General features: G+C 33.8%; 2 protein-coding genes across 6 annotated transcripts; one reads left to right on the top strand and one right to left on the bottom strand.

Moving 5' to 3' along the window:
* Positions 1–150: 150 nt before the first annotated feature.
* Positions 151–20,207, top strand: LOC125051674 (nuclear factor related to kappa-B-binding protein-like). Of its 5 annotated transcripts, none has more exons than XM_047652172.1 (23): positions 151–936; positions 1,008–1,307; positions 1,503–1,616; positions 1,708–2,063; positions 2,481–2,593; positions 3,233–3,466; positions 4,432–4,544; positions 4,873–4,991; positions 6,601–6,717; positions 7,499–7,675; positions 7,971–8,117; positions 8,550–8,655; positions 9,226–9,849; positions 10,495–10,599; positions 11,683–11,775; positions 11,935–12,031; positions 12,923–12,984; positions 13,140–13,970; positions 16,629–16,793; positions 17,189–17,264; positions 17,843–17,898; positions 18,253–18,303; positions 19,332–20,207. In XM_047652172.1, the coding sequence occupies exons 1-23, from the start codon at positions 502–504 to the stop codon at positions 19,464–19,466; spliced, it is 4,626 nt and encodes a 1,541-aa protein (XP_047508128.1). In that variant the 5' UTR covers positions 151–501; the 3' UTR covers positions 19,467–20,207. The 5 variants fall into 5 exon arrangements, with proteins under 5 accessions (XP_047508128.1, XP_047508130.1, XP_047508131.1 ...); XM_047652175.1 differs by having other exon boundaries at positions 152–936; positions 3,248–3,466; XM_047652173.1 differs by having other exon boundaries at positions 152–936; positions 3,248–3,466; positions 12,920–12,984.
* A 2,247-nt stretch (positions 20,208–22,454) lies between these two features.
* Positions 22,455–26,740, bottom strand: LOC125051844. Its single transcript, XM_047652426.1, has 3 exons — positions 25,551–26,740; positions 24,619–24,741; positions 22,455–23,558 (listed from the first exon to the last, which is right to left on the bottom strand). Exons 1-3 carry the CDS (start codon positions 26,571–26,573, stop codon positions 23,481–23,483), a joined length of 1,224 nt encoding a protein of 407 aa, XP_047508382.1. The 5' UTR covers positions 26,574–26,740; the 3' UTR covers positions 22,455–23,480.
* Between the last annotated feature and the right edge of the window lie 263 nt (positions 26,741–27,003).

Raw genomic sequence — 27,003 nt, 5'->3', positions numbered from 1 at the left:
TCATAGGCTCCAACTAGTTAGCACTTAGCAGAGGTAAAAATAAAAATTATGCTAAAGTCTATAGCTTTCTTTTATTATCTGTAAAATATATCCATAGACAAGTGCATAGACTGCCGTACTTCATAGATTATCCACGATATGCTTTTAAATTCCATTTCGTAAATTGTATGGGCAAAATGTCGCTGATCTTGGTTGTCAAGCTATTTTCTCATCGCAATGTGCCGTTCTGGCGCATAGTATGTATGAAAAATTTCAGTTTGGCGTGTGCGTTGTATTTTATTTTAGACAAGACTTGACGGCTATTTAAAAAACTCCATGGCTTTCTATTGGATAACGCTACATCGTTGGTTCGGATTTTCGTAAACATCGTATACGAAACAAGACTTATTAACAGTCTAATGGGAGTAAAATAGATGTTTATAAGAACTTATTAACAGAGGCTTACTTTAAAAAAGAAGTATTTAGTTTTGTTTTTGATCCAAGCCGTAATACTTCAGAACCATGGAAGAGAAGGTGGATAGTGATCAAAGTTTCAGTGAAGAGAGTAGCAGTAGTTCATCAGATAGTTCTAGCGAAAGTTCTGAGAGTGATGAGGAGATTATGGAGCAAGTTCGCATACTGGGTCATACATTGGAACTTCCTCAAGACCTTTGTGAAGATCCTGCCTTGTTTAAAGAGTTCTTCTCAATGAAAACCTGGGACAGTTTGGCTGACAAACACAAAGATCAGCTCAAAGAGTTATTGCCAAAATTTGAAGAAAATGATGAAGAGGAGAAGCAAACAACCCTGAAAATGCTTTTAAGTCATGAACCCTTTCATTTTACATCTCCTTTAACTTGTTTCTTTAAGAATTTAAGGCAAGGTAATTATAGGCCTGATATTGCAAGGATGAGAAAGTTTCTGACAAAAGCTAGAGCAAAACAACAAAGGCATAAGGTCAAATATTTAAATTAAAATCTTAAGTTACTGTTTTTTTGTATATATTAATGTTACAATTATTCTTTCAGATAAAGTCATATTATGCGAAGTTGTTGCCTGAAGTACTCATATCGAGAGAACGATTATTAGCAGTAGCTAAGTCTTCTCCACCAGGCCTAATTCCACCTATACCATTACTTCCACCTAAGCCATCTTCAAAAAACAACTATAAACCAATGTATGTAAGGGCAAGACATAGGTACTTTGAGGAGTTAACAGCTATATGGAGCGAAGTTGGCTGTCAAGGGTCAGACGATGAAAACTATCCAGAAGGCCCACCTGAACATTTCTCAAAGAGAAGGAAAAGAAATAATGCAGTTCAAACACAGGTATTACACTTAGATGCTGTTATAATGAGAGTTGACTAATTGCTTAAAAATAAAAACATTAAATGGGACTATTTTACAATGTTAAAAACTAGAATAAGAAACTGAATTGTATGCATTATAAGTCATTAGATATTATTCCAAATATATTCTATGACATGACAAACCATTTGCAATAATATTACTGTATTGTTACAGAGTGCAGATTCCAATGTATCTGGGACATTGGGTACTGGAGAACTGGTCCTTCCATCTTTAGCTTGTTTAAAAAATGTTTTGTCCACACACCGAGCAAGACGACAACATAGGGAGGTAGTTTAAATGTTATATATTTATTTAATTATCTTGAAATATATAAGAAAATCAAAGATTATACAATTACTACAACATTCCTTTATTTCAGACTCATCCAGAACTCAATACCACAGGTATAACATTAGATGATATCAAACAAAGAGTGTCTTTAATGAATGGAGCAAAGAAACTAATGTTTGGTGGTCCTAAAGCAGAAATACCAATACAAAAAGTTAGAAAAGGCATAAAAAGGGAGCAGCATAGGGGTAAAGATTTTAAACAACCCCAGAAAAAAACAAAAGATGATGAAAATAGTGAAAATAAACTTCTACCACATATAAAGATAAAGTGTGAGCAAGAGGAGTCAGATTCAGAAAGTTCTTTCTTTGAACAAACAAGCCCAAGGCAAAAGAAAGTTATGGACCATGTTGATATAAAGCAAGAAGTTGATAGTGAAAATCAAAAGTAAGTTTCCTTCTCTGAGACATCTTATATTAAAGTAAATATTATGTAAAAAATGAAAGAAAGATAAATGATTTATTCACTTTGCCAAAAATGTATTAGTTGATCAAAAATTCAAAAGTAGACATGCTTTATATATTCAATTTATATTGAAATATGACCTTCAAAGACAGGGCTTAGTAAGATAATTTTTTTTGCTACAATAGAACTTTTTCTAAATAAGATTTAATACATATTAATATTAATAGACTTTGTGTAAGCAAAACATTTTTTTAATATTCTGTCAAGCAATATTTAGCATTCTTTAATAACTTCGAACATCATGAACAAGTAGGTTATCAATTTGACATGTATTTTAAACACATGCTACCTTAAAGATCAATATTAATTTTTTCTCTTAAAAGTATATTTTAATTCCAGCTCAAGATTTGATCTTCATGAGAAAACAATTAAAAAAGAACCTCAAGATTCACAAAGCAATTCAAAGACAAATCAACCTGTACCTATTAAGTTGGAAGATTTGGATGGCATAGGTATACATTTTATTTATGTTTATTTTATATATATTTTTAATTAACTTAATTTATATTATGTGCTTTGAGATTAATGTGATGCTGATGATGAAAAAATTAAAATTTAATACCTTTCAAGTGAAATATTTATGGCCTAATTTATTTTCCTCAGAAAAATGTGCATACCAATATCTCATAAACTACTGAACCTATTTTATGATACTAGGCATGTTCGAAGAAGTTGCAATATACATGACTTACGTAAAATAATCATCTCACAACGGCATTCGGTTTGAGGCCGTCCAATTATTACGTAAACACTATAGGTGTCTTTGATTTTCTTATTTGGTGATTATGTCAACAGTAATTATTTACTTTTTTACAAATATTACCCACGCATTGTCTATGCTTGAAAACGAAATGCATTTTCGAGGATTCCTACAAAAAATTAGTATGTTTATGTACTATAATTTTTTAGAGCTTTGCTTACTTTTGTTGTCAAGAGGAAGGGGGCGGGATAAATTGCAGTAAATCTGCTTACGTAATACTTGAACGGCCCCTTTTCGAGAAACTCGTAGACACACATACATACACTTACGAAATACTACCCTATTTTATTAAACTCTTTTTAATGGCTGTTTAAACCCAAAGTTCGAAAAGTTAATTCTTCTATAGACATGATGGCGCTCCCAGTAGAGCTGGCCGACGAGACCATGGATTCTCCAAAGAGTCCAGATGAGGCCCTTACAGAGACCACCCATGCGAACTTTCTGTCCTTGGTCCGGGCATTATTCCCCGCTAAGTCAGCTCATCGGGCCTCTAAAAGGGAGTTGCAGGCACGGTGTTCGGCAGTTATGAGGTCTCCCATTGCTCCGCTTAATACTTGGTATAATTGTAAGTATTTTTTTTTTAATTCTACAAATTTCCTATATAAAAAAAAAAAAATATTTTTTTTAACATTAATTCATTGTAAAATTTTAATAAAGTAAACAGTCGCAAAATCTGACTTGAATCTTAAGGAATATACAGATCTTTCATTAGAAAGGATGTTCTCCAGCTTATCCCTTTATTTCCTTTTGATGTCTTTGTTTATTTTTTTTCGCGTGTAGTTTCCCAACCTTTTACTTGAAACTGGCATAAAGTTGAAGCTGTTGCCATAATATATAAAAAAAAAAAAAAAAAGGATGTTCTCGATATCGAATGAAAACATCGTGAACTGTGTGTATTGGGCAATATGATAGTTCTTTGCCAAATATTTACCAAAAATTGTTTCTTATTATTAATATGCTTATATTTAATTTTCCGTATGTGAATATTAGTCCGGTCAATCTAGACCAAAAAATGAGAGTAAAGGTACATAAAGTCCTTATATATATATAGTCCGGTCAATTTAGACATTCGAAGGGAATGTCTAAATTGACCGGACTATATATGAATTAGGCTAAATTCCTAAGAGTAATTCAAATGAAAATATAATTGATTTATATAGATAACTTAATGAGATCTTGTGAACGTCAGAAAAAAATGTATGCTTCTAAATTTACACGTCATAATAAACGTCACTATTAAAAATGGACAACGTTGTTTTTATAAAACCTTTGTAAGCACCTACAACATGTTACATCATCCTTATCAATACATCTTAAAGCAGGTAATTATTATTTAATAAAAAATAAATAAGAAAACCAACTGATTCACCTCTATCAAGGCAGGGTGACATAGGAGCATGCACTTGCAAGCTACTCCCTTCAAAAAAGTCTTGTCGACTTTTGAATTGACTTGAAGAAGAGAACTAAAAACAATGTTTGTTCCTTACCACATTAGAGGGACTTCAACCAACTTTATTTTATGTTTTATAGTATCAAATGACTGGTGTGCAGAGTTGAATTCAGCTCTGGATTTCTTAGCCGGAGAGCGTGGACCACATCCAGATGATTTTGTGCCGTATCTCCAGTTCATACCAGATACTCAAGTAAGACAATAATTATTTATTGATATAGTACGACGTATATCATCATGTATTCATCCTAAAGTCAATAATTTAATATTGCAAATACGATTTCTTTTGTTTCAACACATTGCGAGGTATTATGTTAAGGTCAAACATTAGCTAAGATGTGTAAAGTAATATTTTCTCTTTTTATTTGGAGATTTATACATTTGAATTAATATACTTTGGTGTAGACATGTCTAAATTAGTAAGGCCGATAAATATTTTTTTAATACAGTTAAAATAATACTGCAATGCAACCTTATATACGCCTGTGGTATAATTCTAGTATATATATAATTATTTACAGATGTATCAATGGATAGGGGCGGGTCGCGATTGTGATGCAATTCTCAATCGATTGTGCGAGAGATGGATGCGAGCCGCGACGCCTACTCCTCAGCAACCAGATGCGCCGCCCCCACCCAGGTAAGCATAAACATATGCAGAGTGTGTTATATTCCCAAACATATGCGTGACGCACACACAACCTCACACATAAACTTGTATGTACAACACATATTTTATTATATTTTTAACAAAATAAGCTATCATTACAGATGACTCCAATGTGACATTGACATTTATATCACAAACAAAACAAGACTTATTCATACAAAAAAAAAACGCAACATTAAACAGTAATAGATTGAAATTTAAAATATTTACAAAAAATACTACTTCTTACATTTCTTACAGTATAAGAACTGACATGAAGCAGAACTTTTGCCAGTTCACTCATCGGATAATTAAAAACGTGTTTTAATAGATTAAAACACATTTTAATTATTTACTGTAATAATATAGTATACTGCATAGATGCAGTAAACGTTACGTTATTTTATAATTAAATATGATTAAATTAAAACGTTAAAGTAATCATGCTTCACATATTATAACAAACAAACACCACATAGGGAATGCCCTGAATCGCGCTAACAAGTTATTCCGACCGCTGATATATACTATCGGCATTAGCCACTGGGGCTTCTGGAACCGTCGGTAGACTGGTCGAGACTCCATTTACGTCTGTGGAAACGCAAAACATACTTCCTGCACATACCCTAGTAGTATTTTTATAGAAAACAAGAACGTGTAAAATGCTTAAAGTCGAAGTCCATACACGATAACGCAAAATTATCACAATATTCACATATCATTGTCTGTTTAACTTGATTTCTCAATTTTATGGACAGACCATTAAAAATTTAAATATATTTATATTAAGTATCGACTATAATGTCTACACATAATGCATTGTTAACACCATAATATAACAATTTAAAACCAGCCAAAGGGTAAAAATAAATAATAATAATACAGTAGCGCTATATCTAGATATTGGCTTCAGATTGCATTCGTTTCTTGAATAAAGGCCCATTTAGATGGAGAGAGTTTCTCGAGAAATCGTACGCGACTATCACCAGCAATAATCGCCATAGCATTATCGTATCAAAATGTTTACATACAGGCAAGAACTAAATTCTCACCTACGATTATGTCATACGAGATTCGCCAGTGATTTATCGCTAGGCGATAATTTCCTGCGTCTTTTTACACATCGACATTTTAGTAAGAAGATTCTTACTTACGAGAATCTCGACTAGTATATACACGATCTCGTATGACATTTTTTGTTTACACGGACACAATACGAGGCAATTGTCGTCAAAGTGGTAGAGCAATTGGTGTGAATGTTTAGACGAAGAAAGTTTTTTGTATTCTTTCGATAATCGCACCTTCGAGACGAGAAACTCTCTCCATCTAAATGGGCCTTAATTCTTATTTTATAGACAAGTAGGTGATCAGCTTTCTCTGTCTAACACAAAACAAAACATGCTGGTTTCCTCCCATTCAAGCAAGTGATAGATACGTACATATACAGAAAGTCCATTGGTGCACAGCTGGGGATCGAACCTACGACCTCAGGACAACATTGCTCGTAAACAATAAATATGGAATTAAACATTTTTCATATTTTTTAGGCCCATTAATATATATAATATATATGAAATGAAATATAAATTGTTCTTGCCAGGTACCCAACAAACTGGATTGTGCGACAACCTACGAATACGGAAATAGCCGAGTTTAGATCTCAAGAACGACGAAGATTTGCGTCTGCATCTAAACCGTTTACATATCTACAATATGGGTATGCCTGTTTTAACTACCTTCTTTTTGCCATTTTTCTAATATAGATAAATTACAAATACCAGGGAAACAAAAAAAAGTTGAAAAATTTTTTTTTTACGTAAGTACGTTAGTTACGTTTTAATGAAATGGTTTCTTACATATTGTTATGCAAACATTCAGAGTAAGATTTGTTGCCTCAAATTTGGTCAACTCTTTTTTGTTGATCTTTTACTTTAGGAAGTTCAGGTATGATTCGAGACTTAGCTTATGAATTCCGTATTTTGAAAACGTATTTGATTTCAACAAAGAAGTTATACGCTCTAAGTCTGGAACCTGAATTCTGAATCTTATACTTAGCTCCTGCTTAATATGTCAATGTGAATGCACATAAAGGTGAAAATTTATTAATAAATGATGTACCTAACTGTATTGTTTAATAACAAGTTCATTCAAGTATTACGTAACGAATTTTTTATCTATTTGTAAAACGTTACGATGCGGGGCGGGGATTGAATTACGCGTTATTGTTTATATAATTTTCGACTTTCCAGTACTTTACATACATACCACCACATATTGGTAACTTTTAGGTATTTAAAGAGTCACTGGGTGGTCACGAAACGTTTAAACGTTTTACTAGTGGTTACAGAAATACTTGAACGCTCCCTGATTTGTTGATATAGTTTTTTTTGTTGGGTTTTAATATTTTATCTATAGGAAAAAACGACTGTTTAATGTACTCTCTATAGAAATGTCTACGACTCGTCGAAACGGGGCTAAAACTTATGCTGTGGGTGTAGATATAGGTCAGTAGTCGGACCGGCGAGTGGCGTACGTGCTAGCGCGGGTGGGGCGTGTACGTCCCTGGTGACGCCTCAGCGACCTCGCGCTGCGGGATTTTTAGCTCTTTTGAGGGACGCATTAGCCAGGCTGCCCAATGGAGAGGGTACACGGCGGGATTTACTCATGTTGCTTAAGTATGTATATTGTATAATAGTTAGTTAATAAAAGTATGTAGCGATTTTAATAAAAATTTGACTATTCCCTAAGTTGGAATCGTCGAAAAAAATAATTAAAAAAAACTATAAAATTAAATTACAAAAAAAAGGAATAAAATAATAATAATTATTCATATTAATAAATTTTCCTTAATTTCCCCTAAATTGAGGATCATCACCATAACTTACATATCCTACTCAAATATTATTCAATTCCAACAATTGCTTTTTGGAAACATGGAAATTATTGACGGAGACCATAATTTTTCCGCAGAATGTCCCAATGGATCATTCCATGTACTGATCAAGCGCTATCGTCAGCTATTTCGATGGCATTGGACCGACTCGTCGCAATAAAAAGGGATCCCATAGTGAAATACGACCAGAGGACCGCAATTTGGACGTACTTGCATAGAAATAGGTAAGTTTTATAGATTGTACGGTTTGAAGGTCCAATTGTTGAACTTAAAGGAAGCCAGACCCGGGCAGGGCCTTTGAGGCTGAACCTAGAGGTTGTAGCACCACTGTTCTTTAACATCATATTATGATCTAACTATTATCCGTTCAAGCCGCCGTTCAAGTACTGTGGGGGGGGGGGGGGCAGGGAGGTCTTTTATATTCTTATTTGGTGATTACTTCAACAGTCATTATTTACTTTATTATACATATTACCTACACATTGCCTATGCTTGAAAACGAAATGTATTATCGAGGATTCCTCGAAGCCTTCTGGAAAAAATTAATACGTTTATGTACTATTATTTTTGCTGACAAGAGGAGGGGGGGATTAAATTGCAGTAAATCTGCTTACGTAATACAACACAGTGTTAAATAACTAAATGTAACTTTATAGAACTGAAGAGGATTGGTTGAAATGCAGTAATGCTCGGAGTCGGGCGATCAAGTCAATTTCCACAGATCCCTCGCCATCGCCAAAGACGCCAGTCAATGTTAACCATGTACGTATCAATGAAAAGTTTTTTTTGCAATTATATTACTGAATTTTATGTTTGTAAGCGCAGACAAGTATGTCAAACTTCATATGGAAGACAGTTTATGACAGACAGACAGACATATGGAGATAGTTTGACAGCTCTTGAAACTGGATTTAATTTTGATTAGCGTTAACAGAACTTAGCCTAGGTCTTTTTGATTTGACAAAGTTTCAAAAATGTATTTGACTTACGCAAGTCTTACTGAGCACTGATGATCGTATTCTAGAATTCAATAAAATTTTAATCTAGTTTCAAGAGTTGTCGAACCATTTTTTTCTGTATGAATATTTCACAGCCCTTAAGACGAGATTTTTACTTGATATACGAACTTCGTATATCAAGTAAAAAAAGTACTAGTTTAGTAACAATTCTGTCTTGATTGTTTACTAATTGACTAACCAATACTAACATAGCAACCAATTTATTTGACAGTGCTCATGACGAGATTGTGACTTGATATAGAAATTTAATATGGACCTAAGTCTCTGAATATTACCCATAGACTGTAAAAATAAAATTTATATACATTTTCAGATGGAAGTCGAAGTAGGAAGCGGCGATGATATACAATTAGATGGTTCAGATACTGATGTGGATGTAGACGACAGTGGCTCGTCAGCCAATCTCTGCCAATTATCCTCTGCACAACTACTCATGCAGGCCACTCAGGCGCAGACGAAACCCAAAACCCCTTCTCCTAAAGTTAAACCAAGTCATAAACCAAAAATAATAAAACAAATATCACCAAAAGCGCTTAAAATAAATCAGATTAAACAAAAGAGTCTTTTAGCGCAAAAGTTGAAAAATTCAAAACTTATCAAGCCAATTCCTAAATCGCCGAAGCCGCCGATTCAATCACCTAAAAGTTTAACTTCCCCTAGAACTACAGCGTCCCCTAAACCGGGCGTGCCGTCCCCTAAACCGAGTGTCTCGTCCCCGAAACCGAGTGTTGCGTCCCCCAAACCTAGCGTCGCCTCCCCTAAACCGAGCGTGGCCTCCCCTAAACCGAGTGTTGCATCTCCTAAACCTAGTGTTTCCTCGCCTAAGCCAATACAAAAGCCGCAAAGTAAAAGCATGTTATCAAATGAGTTGAATGCAGCACGGACGCCTATTGTCAAACAAAAGTCTATATCCAAAATAGATACTTCACAGATTATGGTAAGTTTATATTTCCTAATATAATGTTCTGAGGTAAACGACTAAACCACTGGACAGATTAAAATGTATTTTTATAATTTAAAAACAATCTAACATAACATTACATTTAAACCTTTTTTACGTTACGGTTTATTATCACAGTCAAAGTACAAATATATACAATGACTAAATTTATATTTACTGCCAGTTCTCAAAGTAGAGCTCAAGGCTGTACATATATTATGTTTTATTTAATTAAATTTATTTAATTAATGTTTATAATACAAAATTTGCCTATATAAAATAGGTTTTCTTATATTCAAAGTAACGAAAGTTATAACGATCAAATAATAGTATAGTACGTATACGTATTGTAAATAAAATGTATTTGCTCTAAAAACATGGAAGTTACAACCCTTAGTAGCCCTAAATATCGTATATATATCGTAGGCTTATATTTCTGTATCTATATGCCGTCATTGGTTCTAAGTCATTCCTTTACCGTACGATACTGCAATGATCGAATTCTCTCACTGTTGTGATTGGGCACAAGATTTGTATCAAATTGTACTTAATTTTGTTTTTAAATTGAGGTGTCCAATAACTATATATTTTTAATTAAGTGTTTTACGATGTTTTATATAAGAGTACATTTTGGATTTTCAGACACTCCCTACATCGACTCTGCCGTCTTCCATATCCGTACCGACATTAATACAGACAAATGTAATGACGTCTATGCAACAGAATACTATTATACAGAATCCAAAGGTAATGTACTACTATAGGTTATTTCACGCTGTTCCTTTCTTTAAAATTACGATGTTACTTAAAAAGAGTTATTAGTTTTTGGCCATTCTTTCGATTGGCATCATAAAAGTAGGGGTGTTATTTTTACACGCTTTATATTAGCTTCACATGTATGTATGTATGTATGTATGTAACCGACTCCTTCGGACTCGATTTTGACCCACTTTAAACGGACAGATTTAATTCAAACTTTGTACACTTATAAAGAATCAGCGACAATATAATAATTTCATAGGTTTATCTCGAAAAAACAATGAAATTTTTTTTAAGTCCACAAAGCAATACGATTAAATTGAGACAACACGTATTGCTGCTAGGACTAAAAAGTGGAAAATAAATATAGTTTTAAAAAACTATAAAACACGCTTTTAAAGCACATCAAACTAAAAAGTGAAAAATAATTCCTAATTTAGGCTGAAAATGGTAATGAACAAAAAATACTGGTATTATTGTGAAAAAGCGTGGGGCGCTCTGTGCCATATTTTTCGTTTATCGTATTCGTTTAAACTATATTTATTTTACATTTAAGTCGGTTCGATTCCCAGACGAGGCAAGTAATTTTTATAAAAATCTTTGAATGTAGAACTACTAACTTTTAAAAAGAACATAAAGCCTTCATTAGGTATTTTCCGTTCATGTCCCATAACTTTGGGACACCCTGTATATGTATGTGGCAGCCAACTTAATTAGCCGTTCAATCAACAGCCTAGCCTCTTAACTAAACAGCGCTGTTTAACTAGCGGCTTAATACATATATTTTAAATCGTCTTTTGTTTTTTGTAGAGTTGGTATATGAGATAAAATTATCTGCTGACAATTTACAAACTAAATTTAGTTTACAGTTAACAAAACTTATGTTAGTACTGAATTTTTAAGGGTTTTGGTTTCCAGAGTAAAAATATTGTTCTTTTTTAACAAAAAAATGATTTTTCTTCGGGCTATCCTGACCTCTCGAGGTGCTAATTAATGCCTTACAGTTCCTTTCGTCTTATTATTATGAATTTTTTTCACTATTAATAACACTATATATGCTTATTATTGCAGGCCCAAGTGACACGTTCGTTGCTTATTAGGCCACCGGTGGTGCACACCACGGCAACGGTGACTGCGGTCACTGTATGTACACCTTCCACTCAGGTAAAGATATTGGTGTCTTTAAAAGTACGTTAAAAATTACGTAAAACCTGGAGTACCGTATTTGTTACCATGGTTACGATTATTCCATACAAAGGGTTGTCATGGTAACAAATAGAGTACTTTTATCCATATTAAGGTTCATGATAATAATAATTGTAGGTGGTTTCGAGTGCGCGTCGTGGCGTAGTCCGAGTACTGAGTCCGGCCACAGCTGCGGGGAAGTCCCTCATATCACCACGAGCTCTTATGCCACAACGTGAGTTATTTTAGACTATTTTTCTATCTATTTATAGTTCGCATTAAATAATAAGTTGCTATATATTAAATAATAATCAGCTACAACCCTAAATGGGTCTTAAGATGCGATAGATAGATTTTTTTGAATCATTTTGATTTTTATAGATTAGTAGGTGATCAGCCTTATGCGCCTGAAACATGAGTTTTGAGATATGTCGGTTTAAAGAAAACACTTTTTTACCGGATTGAAGTTATATATTACTATAAACTTATAATTATTTTACATAATTAAACATTTTTTCCTCCATCCTTAAGTCGATATCAACTCCGGGGAAATAAATAAAGATAATACAACTTTTTCTACAGCCGTGATACTTTCTTACATTCAACACCTTTTGTCTTCAGTCACCGTGACCACGAACGCTGTAAAGCACGCGAAACGTCGGATTTTTTAAAAATGTATAATTAAATACATAACTTCAATCCGGTAAAAAAGTGTTTTCTTTAAATGTGTAAAAGTTATGTTGATAAAAGACAATACTATATGTCGGTTTCCTCGCAATGTTCACCTACCTATTAGTCAACGGCTGTAATTCGAACGTACGACCTCAGGGATGAGCGTACACTTAAGCCACTAGGCAATTTTCAACTATTTGTAGTATTAATATACTTAAAAGCGGAAGTAAAATTATACAGAATCGTATATATTATTGCTTTTAATAAGTCTGTTTGTTTATTATTTTTTATCGAAATTGAGTCCTATATTTCTTCTAGTCAAAAATAAATAAATAGAGCTTCTTTAAGACCATCAAAATCTAAATATTATTGGATTCTTTGAAGGTTCACGGGTCTACATTGGGAATAGGCAATTCTATGCTATCATTTCAACTATCATATATTTTTACAGCAGCGACTACAACAGCAAAAAAGCGACCATCGCTGCCATCGACGGCTGTCGCCACGACCCTACAGGTATAATTTCTGCATTTTTATAAAGATATCGTGAATTTTCTCAATATATACGTAATAGATCTTAAAACACATCTTCTAAATGACAAAATATGTTATTGGAAGTCATAAATTTAAAAAAAATTCAATTGTAATGTTGATATTAAATCTTGTTACAGAGTACAACAGTCACCAATGTTGTTAGTAGCGTGACTACTCCTGTGACGTCATCAATCACGACTCGTACTGTCCAATTACCAGGAGGTCGGACTGTCCAATTGTCAAACCAAACTGTGCAGTTGGCAGGCGGACAATCTGTCCAATTATCTGGCCACACCCTTCAACTTTCATCCCTTCAATTACCAACACATAGCGTCCGTTTACCAAGCGGTCAAACTGTCCAGTTAGCTTCCCCACAAACAGTTCAAGCTATACGAGCGGTGAACCAAAAGAATCAAAATCCCCGCGCCCAAACACCCACCGTCCGGCCGACAGTCCAAATACCGGTATCTTCTGTACAATTAGCGGGACAAACGGTGCAAATAGGCGGGCAGACTGTCCAATTAGGCCAAAGCGTACAGTTAACCGGACATACGGTTAAACTCCCGAGCGGACAGAGCGTACAAGTTGCTAGTCAAAATGTGCTTCCAACCCAAAGCGTCCAATTGCCGAGCGGACAAACGGTACAGTTGGGCGGAAATGTCCAGTCAATGTTGAGCGGACAAAACGTTCAATTGTCCAATCAAATATCGACACAACTTGGCACACAAACAGTACAATTAGGCAATCAAATACAGTTGAGCGGCCAAACAGTTCAGTTGCCGAGTGGTCAAACGTTACAATTGAGTGGCCAAACAGTCCAACTTTCCAGTGGCCAAACATTACAGTTGGCCAGTGGACAAACGCTACAGTTGAATCAAACGCCCAAATCCATAGCTCAAGTGAGGAATCAAGCTGCGGGAGACAAACAGCCGCATCCAATAGTTGCTAAACTATTAACCAATGCACAGGTAAGATTTATTTGTATTATTACATATTCACAAAGACATGTACAGTTAGGTTATGAGAACTAATATTTTAAAAGAGTACCGAGAGTTTTTTACGCCGGCTTTTTCTCTCGGCCTACACCCTCTGTCTTCTTTGCCGATGAGTAGGGATTAATAATTTAATGACGTGGAATAAGTGATACCTGTATCTTATGTTCCATAATAAAAATATTTTTTTTTAAATATAATTCATATTTGCTTCGCGAGTCATTTATTTACGATTATTATTTACCTTTTAAATTTCTTCCTACTAAGTATTAAGACGTGGATATGGATACCTCGAATCCCACGAAGAGACTGTCCGCACTGACTATATTGTTACGAAGACGGGTCGACTGGAATATTTCTAGATTTTTCCACTAGTTAGGGAACTTTTCAGCAGGCTGAAATGTGATTTCTGACCGTTTCAGGAGAGGGTCAATCACATATTAGAAAATCGTAATTTACATAATGTTACCCTAGTTTTCAGGAGGTTGAAATATTTTTTCAGGCCGTTTCGGAACAAGTGTAGTCGAGTGGTACACGTTTCAGGAAACCCGTTTTCAGGCGTTTTCAGGCCTGGTTATACCCCTTTGATGAAGAAATATTCTAGAACGAATTTCCTAGGTGTGGGATAAGGACGGTATGATACGCGAGAGAGAGTTAGATGGGAAACTTCTCGAAACTATACCGAGCACTCCAGAACGCCGTACGACAAAGACGGAACAGTGTGCGAAAGAGATAGCGAGTACGCACGTTCTAGAATTGTGCGATCGCTACTCAGTAGCGCTCCCTCCTAGAGAGTTCTCGAACATTCCCAAGGATATATAAGCGCGCCAAAACGCGACCCATTAGTTCAGTTTTGAATGCGATATCAAGAGATAAACACCGAAGTGACAAAGTGCGAATATAGTGAAGACAAGTGATAAAGTACTGTGTGAAGTGCGTGTAATTGAAGTAATTAGTGACAGTATTTTGTGTGTGTATTTAGTGAATTTTTGTGCGTAATTTCCAGTTTTTAGTGTAAACAAATTCCTCGTAGATTTAATTGAAAATAAACCCTTGAAGAGATCTATGGCGTTTCTATCCGATCCTCTAGTTCGTAACCTGTTACCCTAGTTTTCAGGAGGCTGAAACATTTTTTCAGGTCGTTTCGGAACAAGTGTAGTCGAGTGGTACACGTTTCAGAAAACCCGTTTTCAGGCGTTTTCAGGCCTGGTTATACCCCTTTGATGAAGAAATATTCTAGAACGAATTTCCTAGGTGTGGGATAAGGACGGTATGATACGCGAGAGAGAGTTAGATGGGAACCTTCTCGAAACTATACCGAGCACTCCAGAACGCCGTACGACAAAGACGGAACAGTGTGCGAAAGAGATAGCGTTAGAAAACGCCGTAGATTTCTTCAAGGGTTCATTTTCAATTAAATCTACGAGGAATTTGTTTACACTAAAAACTGGAAATTACGCACAAAAATTCACTAAATATACACACAAAATACTGTCACTAATTACTTTAATTACACGCACTTCACACAGTACTTTATCACTTGTCTTCACTATATTCGCACTTTGTCACTTCGGTGTTTATCTCTTGATATCGCATTCAAAACTGAACTAATGGGTCGCGTTTTGGCTCGCTTATATATCCCTGGGAATGTTCGATAACTCTCTAGGAGGGAGCCCTACTGAGTAGCGATCGCACAATTCTAGAACGTGCGTACTCGCTATCTCTTTCGCACACTGCTTCGTCTTTGTCGTACGGCGTTCTGGAGTGCTCGGTCTAGTTTCGAGAAAGTTCCCATCTTCCCTCTCTCTCGCGTATCATACCGTCCTTGTCCCACACCTAGAAAATTCGTTCTAGAATATTCCTTCATCAAAGGGGTATAACCAGGCCTGAAAACGCCTGAAAACGGGTTTCCTGAAAAGTGTACCACTCGACTACACTTGTTCCGAAACGACCTGAAAAAATGTTTCAGCCTCCTGAAAACTAGGGTAACATTCTGTAAATTACGATTTTCTAATATGTGATTGACCCTCCCCTGAAACGGTCAGAAATCACATTTCAGCCTGCTGAAAAGTTCTCTAAGTAGTGGAAAAATCTAAAAACATTGCAGTCGACCCGTCTTCGTAACAATATTTTATTTGTGGTTTTACCAACCCTAATTGTATTAGGTTATACCACAGAAGAGCTATTAGCATCGGATGAATTTGTAACAACGTTATTTTGTTAAAAAAATTAAGAATCGTATGTAAGGTGATTCATGATATATTTCCGAAAAATAAAAATATAAATCATTAAAAAACAATGTGTCAATAATCTCCAAAAATTTTGTGACGTAATACTCAAACGCTTAAGTTGGTAGAATAAGTAAGAACAAAAATTTCAAGAAATACATATAACAATGACGGGTAACGTGCAGATTTTCCCAAGTTTTTATTTATTATTGTTCTAATTATAAGAATTGTCGTGTTCTTAGAGGGTGCCAAATCAGATTCACAAATAGTATATAACTGGTACACACACCAGTGATTTACGTTTATTATAAAGCTAAATAAAATATACATGTATAAACTTAGTTTTATTTAACATTTATCGTCTGTTGAATGTATTTAAAATTATTTATTAATACACATATTCCAGGGCCAAATGATATCCTTAGAGGGAGTCATGAATCGGAACATGAGCGGGGTGGTGGGAGTGGGGAGTGGGCGTGGTCGGGGCGTGAGAGTATTATCTCCTACCACACGTCTCACAAGACCAGTTTTGTTGACCTCCGGGAAGCCATTGCATAATATTATTTTACAGGTAATTCTTTGAAATTTATCTCACTCTTTCAGAGATATGAAAGCTGTCATTAAATTACTTTGTCTTTCACTAAATATATTTTAATTCAAGTCGAGATTGTGATTTGTGATTAGAATACAATTATGCCTAGTTATAATTATGTCAAAAACAGATTCAATGGACATATTTTATCCTAAAACTTAGGTGATTTTCATGCGTTACCAATACACTAATAATGCTTGTAATGAGGATACGATACGAGTATAAATTTATATTTATTATTTATTTATTTATACTTCATTGCCATAATACACATAATTATACATATAGAAAAAAAAACAAAAAGTAAGTAGGTTACATAAGTTATTAGGCAACGGGCGGCTTATATCTTAATATATTTTTTATTTTTATTTCAGAGTGACGGCAACGCAATACGGGTTCCTGTCAGTAGCGGTGCGGCAACGTCGCAAACAATTGTTATTAGTAGTATAGGTAAGGGTTTAACTGTTATTACTAAACATTAAAATACTCCATACATTGAAATAGACGTAAAATTATTAGTTTATAATGTATATATTTTTTTACAATTTATTGATGTTTTTATAGTTTAAGAGATACATTTTTAAATAATGTGCCGCTACAACCCTAAATGGGTATTAAGATTGCATCTTGTTTGATAATTTTGATTGTTCCCCCACGAAGTTATCCTTTTCTTCGTGCAGGCAAGTGCTAAATGCCATAGTAAGTTCCTTGGAGCAAAGCTAGGGATGGAACTTACGACCTCTAGGATAAGTGTCGCACGCAAGCCGCAAGGCCAACTACCTATAATAGATATAAAACAAATATTTCACCTAAAATAATTGGCGAAACTAAATGAATATTCACTTTCACGTTCTAAGACTGTATTACTTTCAAATTTACCAATTTTTGTTGGGTTTAGTTTCAGCAATACCGTTTATCCATTAAAATATGATAAAATTCGTTTTTATAAGAATAAATAGGCAGCAAATTTATATATATTTTTTTATTTTTTATTATTATTTGTAGTTACTAATTGTTTAACATTTTAGGTGCTCAATCTGCGAATACAACAACAACTACGGCTCCGGTTCTGAAATTGCAGCAGGTATGTTACAACCTTCATTATTTAAAAAATATAGATATTTACTTTTCTTAAATTGAAAATTAAAATTTGAGATAATTAATTTTTCTTAAACAAAACCCCCTTATTTCGAAACATACTTATAAGTTCTCGAATCCACAGCCATATAAAAGATGGACTAGATATAGTTGTATTTGTTACCATAGTTATGAATACATATTTTTTATAGAAAAAATGAGACTGTATATGTGGAGTCCTTAGTTTATAATAAGGCCGTTTATATTTGGTAACGATTTGACGAAATAGAGCCTGTAGCTAAGAGGGACGGGTCCATCCAAAAATGTCTATACAGCTTTTTAATAAGAAAATTTATTATAGGTGAATCCAATACAACAAGTAAAACTAGCGCAAGGAATAAAAATTCAACAGGTGATAATTCAATATATGCATGGGTTTTTGCACTGTACATTGTATACAAATCAGAATTTGTATTAACACAAAAAAAATAATAATATAAGTTTATCTAGGGGTCAGAAAATGCATGCTAATTATATTAATGAACTAAAATATAAAATAGTTTAAAACAACATAATACATTTTTGGTTTACGCATATAGAAAATAAATAAAATAAAATAGTTATATATACATATAGTAATATATTATTGTGCATATATATATTTTAATATCTTTATGCATTCTGGTTGCCTGTTATATTGTGTACGAACATGTAACTACATATTATGCACAGATTTTTTCATAGAATAAATTCGTCTTTATTGCTTAACGTTAAAGTGTGTTTCACAATAAACAAAAAATATCGATCTTTATATTATCTGGAATTAACATTAAACTTGGCTAAGAATATTTTCAATATAGATTACTCTTATAAAATTTGTATTTTATTATTTTACTGATATTATGTTATGTAGAGTATATTTTATAAGCATGGAATATACAATTATAGAAGGGGCATGTTATAAGACTAATATTTTAAATTGGTTCTGGTTTAATTTCGGTCATATTGAAATGTATATTGTACTATTTTAATGATAAAAACTCTTAAAAAGCATATCACAGCATAAACACAACACTATAAGGAAGTCCTGTGTCGACATTTTTTTACCAAAATCACTTTTAACAAACGACACTTTAATTAAAATAGTGTAATACTAATCTAGTTTTTATGAATAAGGGCGTTAGCAGTTAAATATTTTCTTTCCAATGCAAAATCTTCAAAAGTTAATTTTTTGGTAAATTTACCAAAAGTATACATCCTAATGCAAATGTAATTTTTTTTTGAAGTTTAATAAATAAAAGCTTTGCATTACCTGTACAATACGTTTAACAATTTTTAACTGCTTACTATCTAACCAGTGGTCAAACTGCCACAATTAAAAAAAAAAACTAAAACGTAATTAATCATATTTTAAATTTATTTTTTATTTTTTATTTCCAGGGTTCGGTAGCAAACACATCAGTGGCGACATCTAGCGGGATTCGAAGCGTAGTAATGGATGGACAGCATTTGAAACTCGTTGGCGGGAGACATGTTTTGGCGAGACTTTTGAGACCCGCGAACCCGCAGCAGTGATAGTGCTTTAGTTTTTGAGGTTTTTGGAAAAAAATAGATTGGGAAAGAAAAACAAAAGCTATCGTTCTTAAAAACAAAAGACAATCGTGGTCTAAATAAATATGGAAAAAACCATTTCACCATTGAATTATGCCTGGTTTCCTTATGACGTCATTAAGGAAAATAAATTCTATTAATCTGGATTTGTATTTTGGTTGTTGAAGTAGTGTTTTACATAAGGATTGTAATAACAATTTCTGATGTTCAATTGTGCATAACAGTTAATATAGAGTCGTTTCTCCATGTGTCTAGTGGTTTAGTTGTTGGAGCAGTGATTTAATATAACTGAACTGATGAACTTTAAAGAAAAACTTTTTTATATTCGCGTAATATCGTTGTATTAAATTAGACTGAATCTTATTATAACTGACCCTAATTTAAAGTCCAATAGTAATAAACGGATGACATATGAAACGCCTCATTTGTCTCTTTCATTTATATTCAAAAAGCCTTAAGAGTAACCAGGACAGAACATACAATAGGTGTTCTTATTCATATGCACAAACCGAAATTGAAATGTTTTGTCTCTTTTTTATATTCAATAAGCCACAAGAGTGACAAAGACAAAACAATAGCTATATGAACCTCCTAATTGTATATACTTGTAAATATCGTATTAATCAACTTAGATTAGATAATCTTATTCCAAAACTACTTAATCTAAAATTTTATATCTAGTAGTAAATGTCAAAATTTGTAAACTAACTTTCTAAAGTGCATAAGAACCATCATCAAATGAGGATTTAATAATAAATACTAGCAAAATACATGAAAACGATATTCGTACGAATTGATAGGAAACAGCACCGGTACTCTGTAAATTACAATTGCGATCTCGATTTTTTATGGCATTTCGATATAGTTCTCTAAATTTCCGTTGTACGAAAACTCAACATTGAAGTACAGCTTACCAACGCCGTGTAAACTACGAGACAATTATTGTTTATCGAGTATCGAACTCGGGAGCGGGATAAAGGCATTGAATAAGTCAAGCGTGACGTAACCATGGAGGTTTTATAAGATTGTAACATCCCTAAGGAATATCCTGAATATCTGCGATCTCAGGATCTCTCTCTTTATACGTGTGAGATCAAACAAATAGAGCTGTCCCTTTCTAAAACCATTTCAATGAAAGAGACAACTATCTGGACTGAGTCGTGAGTTGACAAAATTATGTCTGAGATCGTTTACTGTAATGTCAAATTGTTGCCTTCTAGTGGAACTGTTATATATCATCAGTTGTTTTGTAGCGATATATCAATGGTCACTTCATTGTTGTAGAAAAGCCAAATTACTAAGATTAGTTGATAGAAAATATAACTGTCAGTAGGTGCTATATTAGAAAAACGAGAATGAACTGAGACCTATTAGTATCAATATACAATTTACCATAGAAACTACATTGTGGGAGTTTTATTAAAATTAGATGTCCTATGATCAAGTATGGTCATGTCTGCAGCGAAAAATTTGTCTAATATGAATTTTTTTATATGGCAATAATTGTTAACTTTCGTTTTTAATAAAACAAAAGAATTCTTATGTGATTCGAAATTTGAATTCCTGTTAAGGCGAACAAATGTAACGTGTCCGTGGTACGCTTCATACATTTCATCGTTTTTAACTTCGCTCAGGTCATTCTCTAAATTAATATAACAAGCAATAAAAATGTTTTCATAAATTTTTTACATTTCATGTATTAGGGAATAATATAAGTATGTCTTTTGTAATTCTGTGATAGATTAAACAAAATATAGTATAATACCCAATGACGTTTCTGAATTTCATAATTGAACAGTTTGTTTATGGCTAAAATGAAAGTAGCATGATACTGTGATGACACTAATCAATATTATTTGTCACTCCAGCAGTGGTACTCTGTAACTGTCAATCTGCTGATCCCGACTTCAATATTGAGTTTTTGAACCGCGTGATTCCGAAGATCTCAAGCATTATATATTGCAAATGGGGATCGTGATCGCTCTCGTTGTTAGTAACAGAGTACCAGTACTTAAAATTTAACATTACCCTTATAGGCGATAATTATTACATTTGGTTATGTTAAATATTTTTTTAATGTATTACTAAAGATATAATAGCCGTATTCCACGTTTCTCTACTTTAACTTTTTCGGTTTTAAGTTTTTATGCGGGCCTTAGACTAGAAAACCTTTGTATGAAGTACTAGATACTAAATTGGTGTATTGTCGCACACGTTTTCGTACGTACGTACAACGTACGTATTTTTACCCGTCTATGGGCTAGATGAATATGTTAATATTATTTTAGTAATCAACCAATGCTGTGCTTATTTTTCCTGCAAAAGGAATGTTTATGACTTTGACATATTTTTATTGTACTTGTAGTGGCGCTTTCCTAGCAATAATTTAAAGATTTCTTACAGGTCGATTTCGATTTGACGCCAAATTAATAGTTGTTTATTTATTATTTTGAAGATGCAAAACGGAACGTCTTATAAAGAATAATTTATTTTCACCCGCTTTTTACGCTTACAATTTAATATTGTATAATATAAATTATTATTTAAGGTGTACATAATCTAGTTTTATTTAGTTTGTTTTCATTATTTCAGTTAAAATAAACTAACGTCAATTAAGAGATTTGTTTTTTTTACCGATCCAATAAGAATTAATGAATTTATTTTGTCATTGAAATAGGTCACCGTTACGCATGGAATAAAAAGGTCCGATATTGTACAAGACCAGTGTTGTCAATTTGTATTAATTTATTTCACACACATGAAAATAATTATTATGACTGTTTAATTACGCAGCAGGCTTTATATCTTGGATCCTACACCACTCCCTAATTCGTGGATAACCTATACAATTAATTGCTGATTTTAATTTGGATGGCGATGTGGCGCACCTCGTTTTTCGCAGCTTCTTTAGACAGGGCACTTTTCACAGGAGACTTAAAATGATAGAACATACAGGTGGTAAAACAATTTAATTTATGTACATAGCACAAGATTATGACAAACTATTGGACACAAAAGCTTTAAATTAACAGCTAGATAGTATGTGCGACACTTATGATATAAAATTTCGCATGATTTAGCGTGTTCGGCACTTGTAAAACGATGCCATACAATTCCTTTCATTTAATCACAAACCGTTCATGCCCTTCATTGATAACACACCTTATTCTAACGAAGCACAAAAAATACCTAGTGCCTTTACAAAAATAGGTTACTAATCGGACTTTACCACTAGAAATTAACAAAAACGCTACATCAGTCTTATATCTATTTAACAAAGCAATTTTGTGAAGGTACGCCGGTACTTAACCTAGTCCAATATATTAAAAAATAAATGTACACACCACATTTATTAATACTGAGATTTCTTAAAATACTTTCAGATATGGAAAATGTGTTTCGGAAACAGCGAATATATTTTTGATAGTGTCTAAAAGCTCATGATAGCTAAAGATTATATTTTATGTTTAAGACGTTATATTAATAGAAATAATGATTTTATTTAATTCATTAACATTAGGTAGGAAATGGTAACGCAATATAGCATTGGTGAATAATGGTGATTTTAAATTTGGCAATAATTCCTCTCATTCAGTCTAAAACAATGTATGAGCAAAACCATAGATTTAAGATGACAGACAATGCCTTGTGAAATTTAATATATGCTCTATAGTTACACACTTCAATTTGTTTGGCTTAAATTTCTCGTTACCAGGCCATGAAATTAAAAAAAAACAATTTGTAATAATTAACGTTGTCTATGAATTTCTTTTTGACCAATGTGATAGCATAGACATTGTTATATGGATAAAATTTAATTATCATTTAAGGTCTTATGCACGATTAGGAAAATTACTCGTCAAAAGTTTTCATTAATATTTAAGTGGATATGGATCTAAAAATCATGTATTTTATATTCAAAAAGATTTCCTTAATGTGCATATGCCAAAAAGCAAAATTAAATTACAATTTCACATCTCACTCCTCGACTTCTTCTGGATTTTCAGCCGTCAATAAGTTAGTGTTGTCGTCAGTTTGAGATTCGGTGGACAACTTCTAGAAAATCAAAATATTATACTCATCACTATGCATAGGTTAATCAAATAATTAGGACGATATATGATACGACGACAGGACCAACAGGAAGATTTATTTAATTATTATGTTTGAGTATGGTCACTGCAATAAGCAGAAAAAAACGAATCACAATAGACAATAATTATTATAACTAGATGCATTTGATGTCAATAATATTATTTAGGAACATTGAGTGTGTGAAAAAACTTCGCTGTTGGGCGTCTTAGTAGGTACTCTTATTTAGATCGTATGACAAATATAAATGATGTTATATTATGCTGAAATAAAAGAATTTTCGACGCATCTTAACGCGAGCATAACACAATTAATTAAAATATGTACATATATACTAAAACTTGTAAGAACAAGCCTTGCACCTTGGTACCACTTTATTTATTTATTAATTTAGATAAGAGTTGTAGGAAGGCTAAAACTCAAGAAATAAAGATCTTTTAGATAAGTTTATATTCACTATATGATATTCCTGTTTAGATACTAAGCAGACGCCCCGCTTATCGATCTAGGTCCCATACGGCGTCTACATCACCGTTCGCGCTACAATATTAATGCAGGACAGGCCAAATCGATCAATATGTGCAACGGTGTAATACCAACATAATATGCAAAACTGCTTCGTTAGTGTTTATCTTATAAGAGTAAAGGTTATATGATTAGAAAATCATTTTTTCCAACAAATATATCAAGAAAAATTCATAAAGTATCACGTGATATGTTGTTATGTCTGCAAAGTGACACGATAGCGATTAAGAAAAACATGCATATGGAATTATATTTTTTTTAGGAAAAAAAGGCCTGGTCCTGTATCTGTTTCGTGATGTTTTATAGTATACGCCTTTTTTGGGTCTAACAGTTTCCTAACGATGTTATCCTTCACCGTACGAGTGAGTATTAAATGCCCACGTAGACACTCAATTGGTGCACGGGGATCGAACCTACGACCTCAGGGATGAGATTCGCACGCTGAAACAACTAGGCCAACACTGCGTTTTTATGAGAGCTGATACATAATTATCCTTACCCCAGTATCGCAGGGATGGCTGGTACGTTTTCTTAACTTGATCGCAAAAGCCAATATTAGCACCAGAGTAATCGATGATAAAGCCCCTGTTAATAGTGGTAGTACGATGCTGTCATTGGGGCTCTGTGGAAAAGAATCGTTAAAACACCAGTCGGCAAAAGCTAATTAATTAAAAGTCTTTAATCATGTAAAATATGGTATTGTAATTCGTCATTATAACAAAAATCCTGATGAACTTCTTTTCTCCAAAGCGAAACATTGTCATTCCCGATATTAAATCTAGAACTAATAAAAGAACTACGAAGAATTTTTTTTATTCACTTTTATGAATCCCGGGGGGGGTCTTCCCTCAGAGATACGACCTCCAAATTTTTAAAAAACGAGCCTACTCCTCCCTCAAAGGCCGGCAACGCACCCACTAAAATGGGTGTCTATGGGCTGCGTGGACTACCCTTTTTGGTCGTCCCGCAAGCTCGTTTGAAAAAAAAATATGAACAAACCAAAAAATCGAGTTTTTACTTTACATTCTTACATTCCACCTATGTGCAATGTAAGGACGAATGTCCGGCAAATTTACATTTATAGATAATCTTGTGTATACAATATTTTAGACAGTATCGTCCCAAGTAAACCACTTCTTCAGGCAATGCGGAATAATATTTAAAAAAATGAAGAAAATATTATTTTGTAAATTCAAAGCGGTTACTTGTTTTAGAATTCAATTGGTTAGTCTTAACCAATTCTTAGAATTTAATGTTTGTTGACTATTATTGTGATATTGTGCCTTTGATTTACGTCACATAGGACATCCTAAAAATCTATAACCTATATGTTTGTAATGGATATTAAAATTTGACTAGTAAAAATTAAATGATCTAAGTAATTTGTATTACTAAAACATATCATGCATTCATCGTTATCGAAATACTTACATTCACAGGCCACTGGAAGTAAGTTGAAGAATCCACAAATGGCCATTTCTGGCCGTACCAGCCATTTGTGGTCTTAGAAACTGTAACTTCATCTGAATCCGAGTCCACCGCTATATCTGGTTTTAAAGGTGGTAAAGAAAATACTTCATCCTCTTCTAGCGTTTCCTTTGCCTCTTCATCAGTATCTACGGACAGCAGTGTGTCTTTTAGGTCATTGAACTTTGATAGATCATTCGCTATAGCTTCAGTAGTTGCTATGTTCTCTATCGTAGCCTTTGTGGTGATCAATACATCTTCGAATACTTTCGGGCTATCCGTTACAATTTTCTCTGTAGAGTGAATGGAATAATAGTTAAAAACGTCACGAATCGTTATAGGTTCTGAGGTGACAGTTGGTCTAATTATAATGTCTTTATCCCATGGCCTCATGGACATGTAATGGTCTAGAAGACGAACACTTCCTGAGGGTGTGCCAATAAGTGGAATCCGTTCGATATCTTCTGTTGGTAATTGTGGTAGAGACGTCGATGACGCTGCTTTCCAAGACCTTAAGGCAGGCATCGTCCAGGATGGATTTGTAATCTTTTCACTGGTCACAGTTATGGGGACTGGTGTAGTAGTAGTAGAGGGAGTAGTTGTGGTAGTTATAATGTCCAATTGAGGTTTCATGGTAGTTTCAGCAGACATCTTCAGTTCCTTTTTACGGGATCGTAATATTTCTCTACCACCGGGAGTGAGAGCTGGCGTCGTAGTATCATGGTGATCGAATTGCATTCTTCGAGCAAATATAGCACCGTTCATAACGTATAGAGGAACAGACGCCAATGCTAGGGCTACAACAGTTCCAAATATTACCATTAATACATATTTAAGGGTTGATTTTCGCCTGGACCGTCTCACGTGAATTGAGGGGCTATAATCCCGCCCTTTCCCTTTAAGTCCACTGTTGTTAAGCACTTCTTCGGTCTGCGGAAGGATAGTATACTGAAGACTATTTTCGCCATGGCGCACCGTTTTATACATGATGACGTAAAAACCACTGTTTTAAGTAACACTAGCAAATCACATGCTCGTTTTCACTGGAGGTTGGAATAAAATTAAAATATTACGAGATTTAAAACTCCCGACATTTGGTACGATCGGCCCTGGAGTTTCCTGCTTTGTGCTTCGTTCAGGGTTTATGATATCTGTAAAAAGGGCTGGGCGCATGCGCGACAACATTGAGCGGCTGCGTGGTCCCTTTCTGTCTTCCTAGTTGCTTCTTGGTAGAAGTTGAGGTTATGACTAAGACGCCTGCTTTTTTAGGATTGATTCCTTGAATTAACACAAAGTTCATTACCCATTCAATAAGCGGCTTACTGGTCTAATATAAATAATTATTTTATATGATAATTATTCATTTACTAATATTTCACATGCCTGTTAAACAGATTTTTTTTCAAACTATTAAGGG

The sequence above is a fragment of the Pieris napi genome, chromosome 8 (assembly GCF_905475465.1).
Source record: "Pieris napi chromosome 8, ilPieNapi1.2, whole genome shotgun sequence".
Taxonomy (NCBI): Eukaryota; Metazoa; Arthropoda; class Insecta; order Lepidoptera; family Pieridae; genus Pieris; species Pieris napi.
Note: the sequence above shows the minus strand (reverse complement) of the source record. Positions and strands in the feature narration are given on the sequence as shown.

Bases quoted from the DNA above. Each gene is read 5' to 3' on its own strand.
- LOC125051674 (XM_047652171.1), top strand. From the start codon at position 502: ATGGAAGAGAAGGTGGATAGTGATCAAAGTTTCAGTGAAGAGAGTAGC. The intron at 17,265-17,842 runs GTAAGGGTTTAA...TTAACATTTTAG, and splicing joins AATTGTTATTAGTAGTATAG to GTGCTCAATCTGCGAATACA. The intron at 18,304-19,331 runs GTGATAATTCAA...TTTTATTTCCAG, and splicing joins AAGGAATAAAAATTCAACAG to GGTTCGGTAGCAAACACATC.
- LOC125051844 (XM_047652426.1), bottom strand. From the start codon at position 26,573: ATGTATAAAACGGTGCGCCATGGCGAAAATAGTCTTCAGTATACTATC. The intron at 24,742-25,550 runs GTAAGTATTTCG...TCTTTTCCACAG, and splicing joins ACTTCCAGTGGCCTGTGAAT to AGCCCCAATGACAGCATCGT. The intron at 23,559-24,618 runs GTAAGGATAATT...TTGATTTTCTAG, and splicing joins GCCATCCCTGCGATACTGGG to AAGTTGTCCACCGAATCTCA.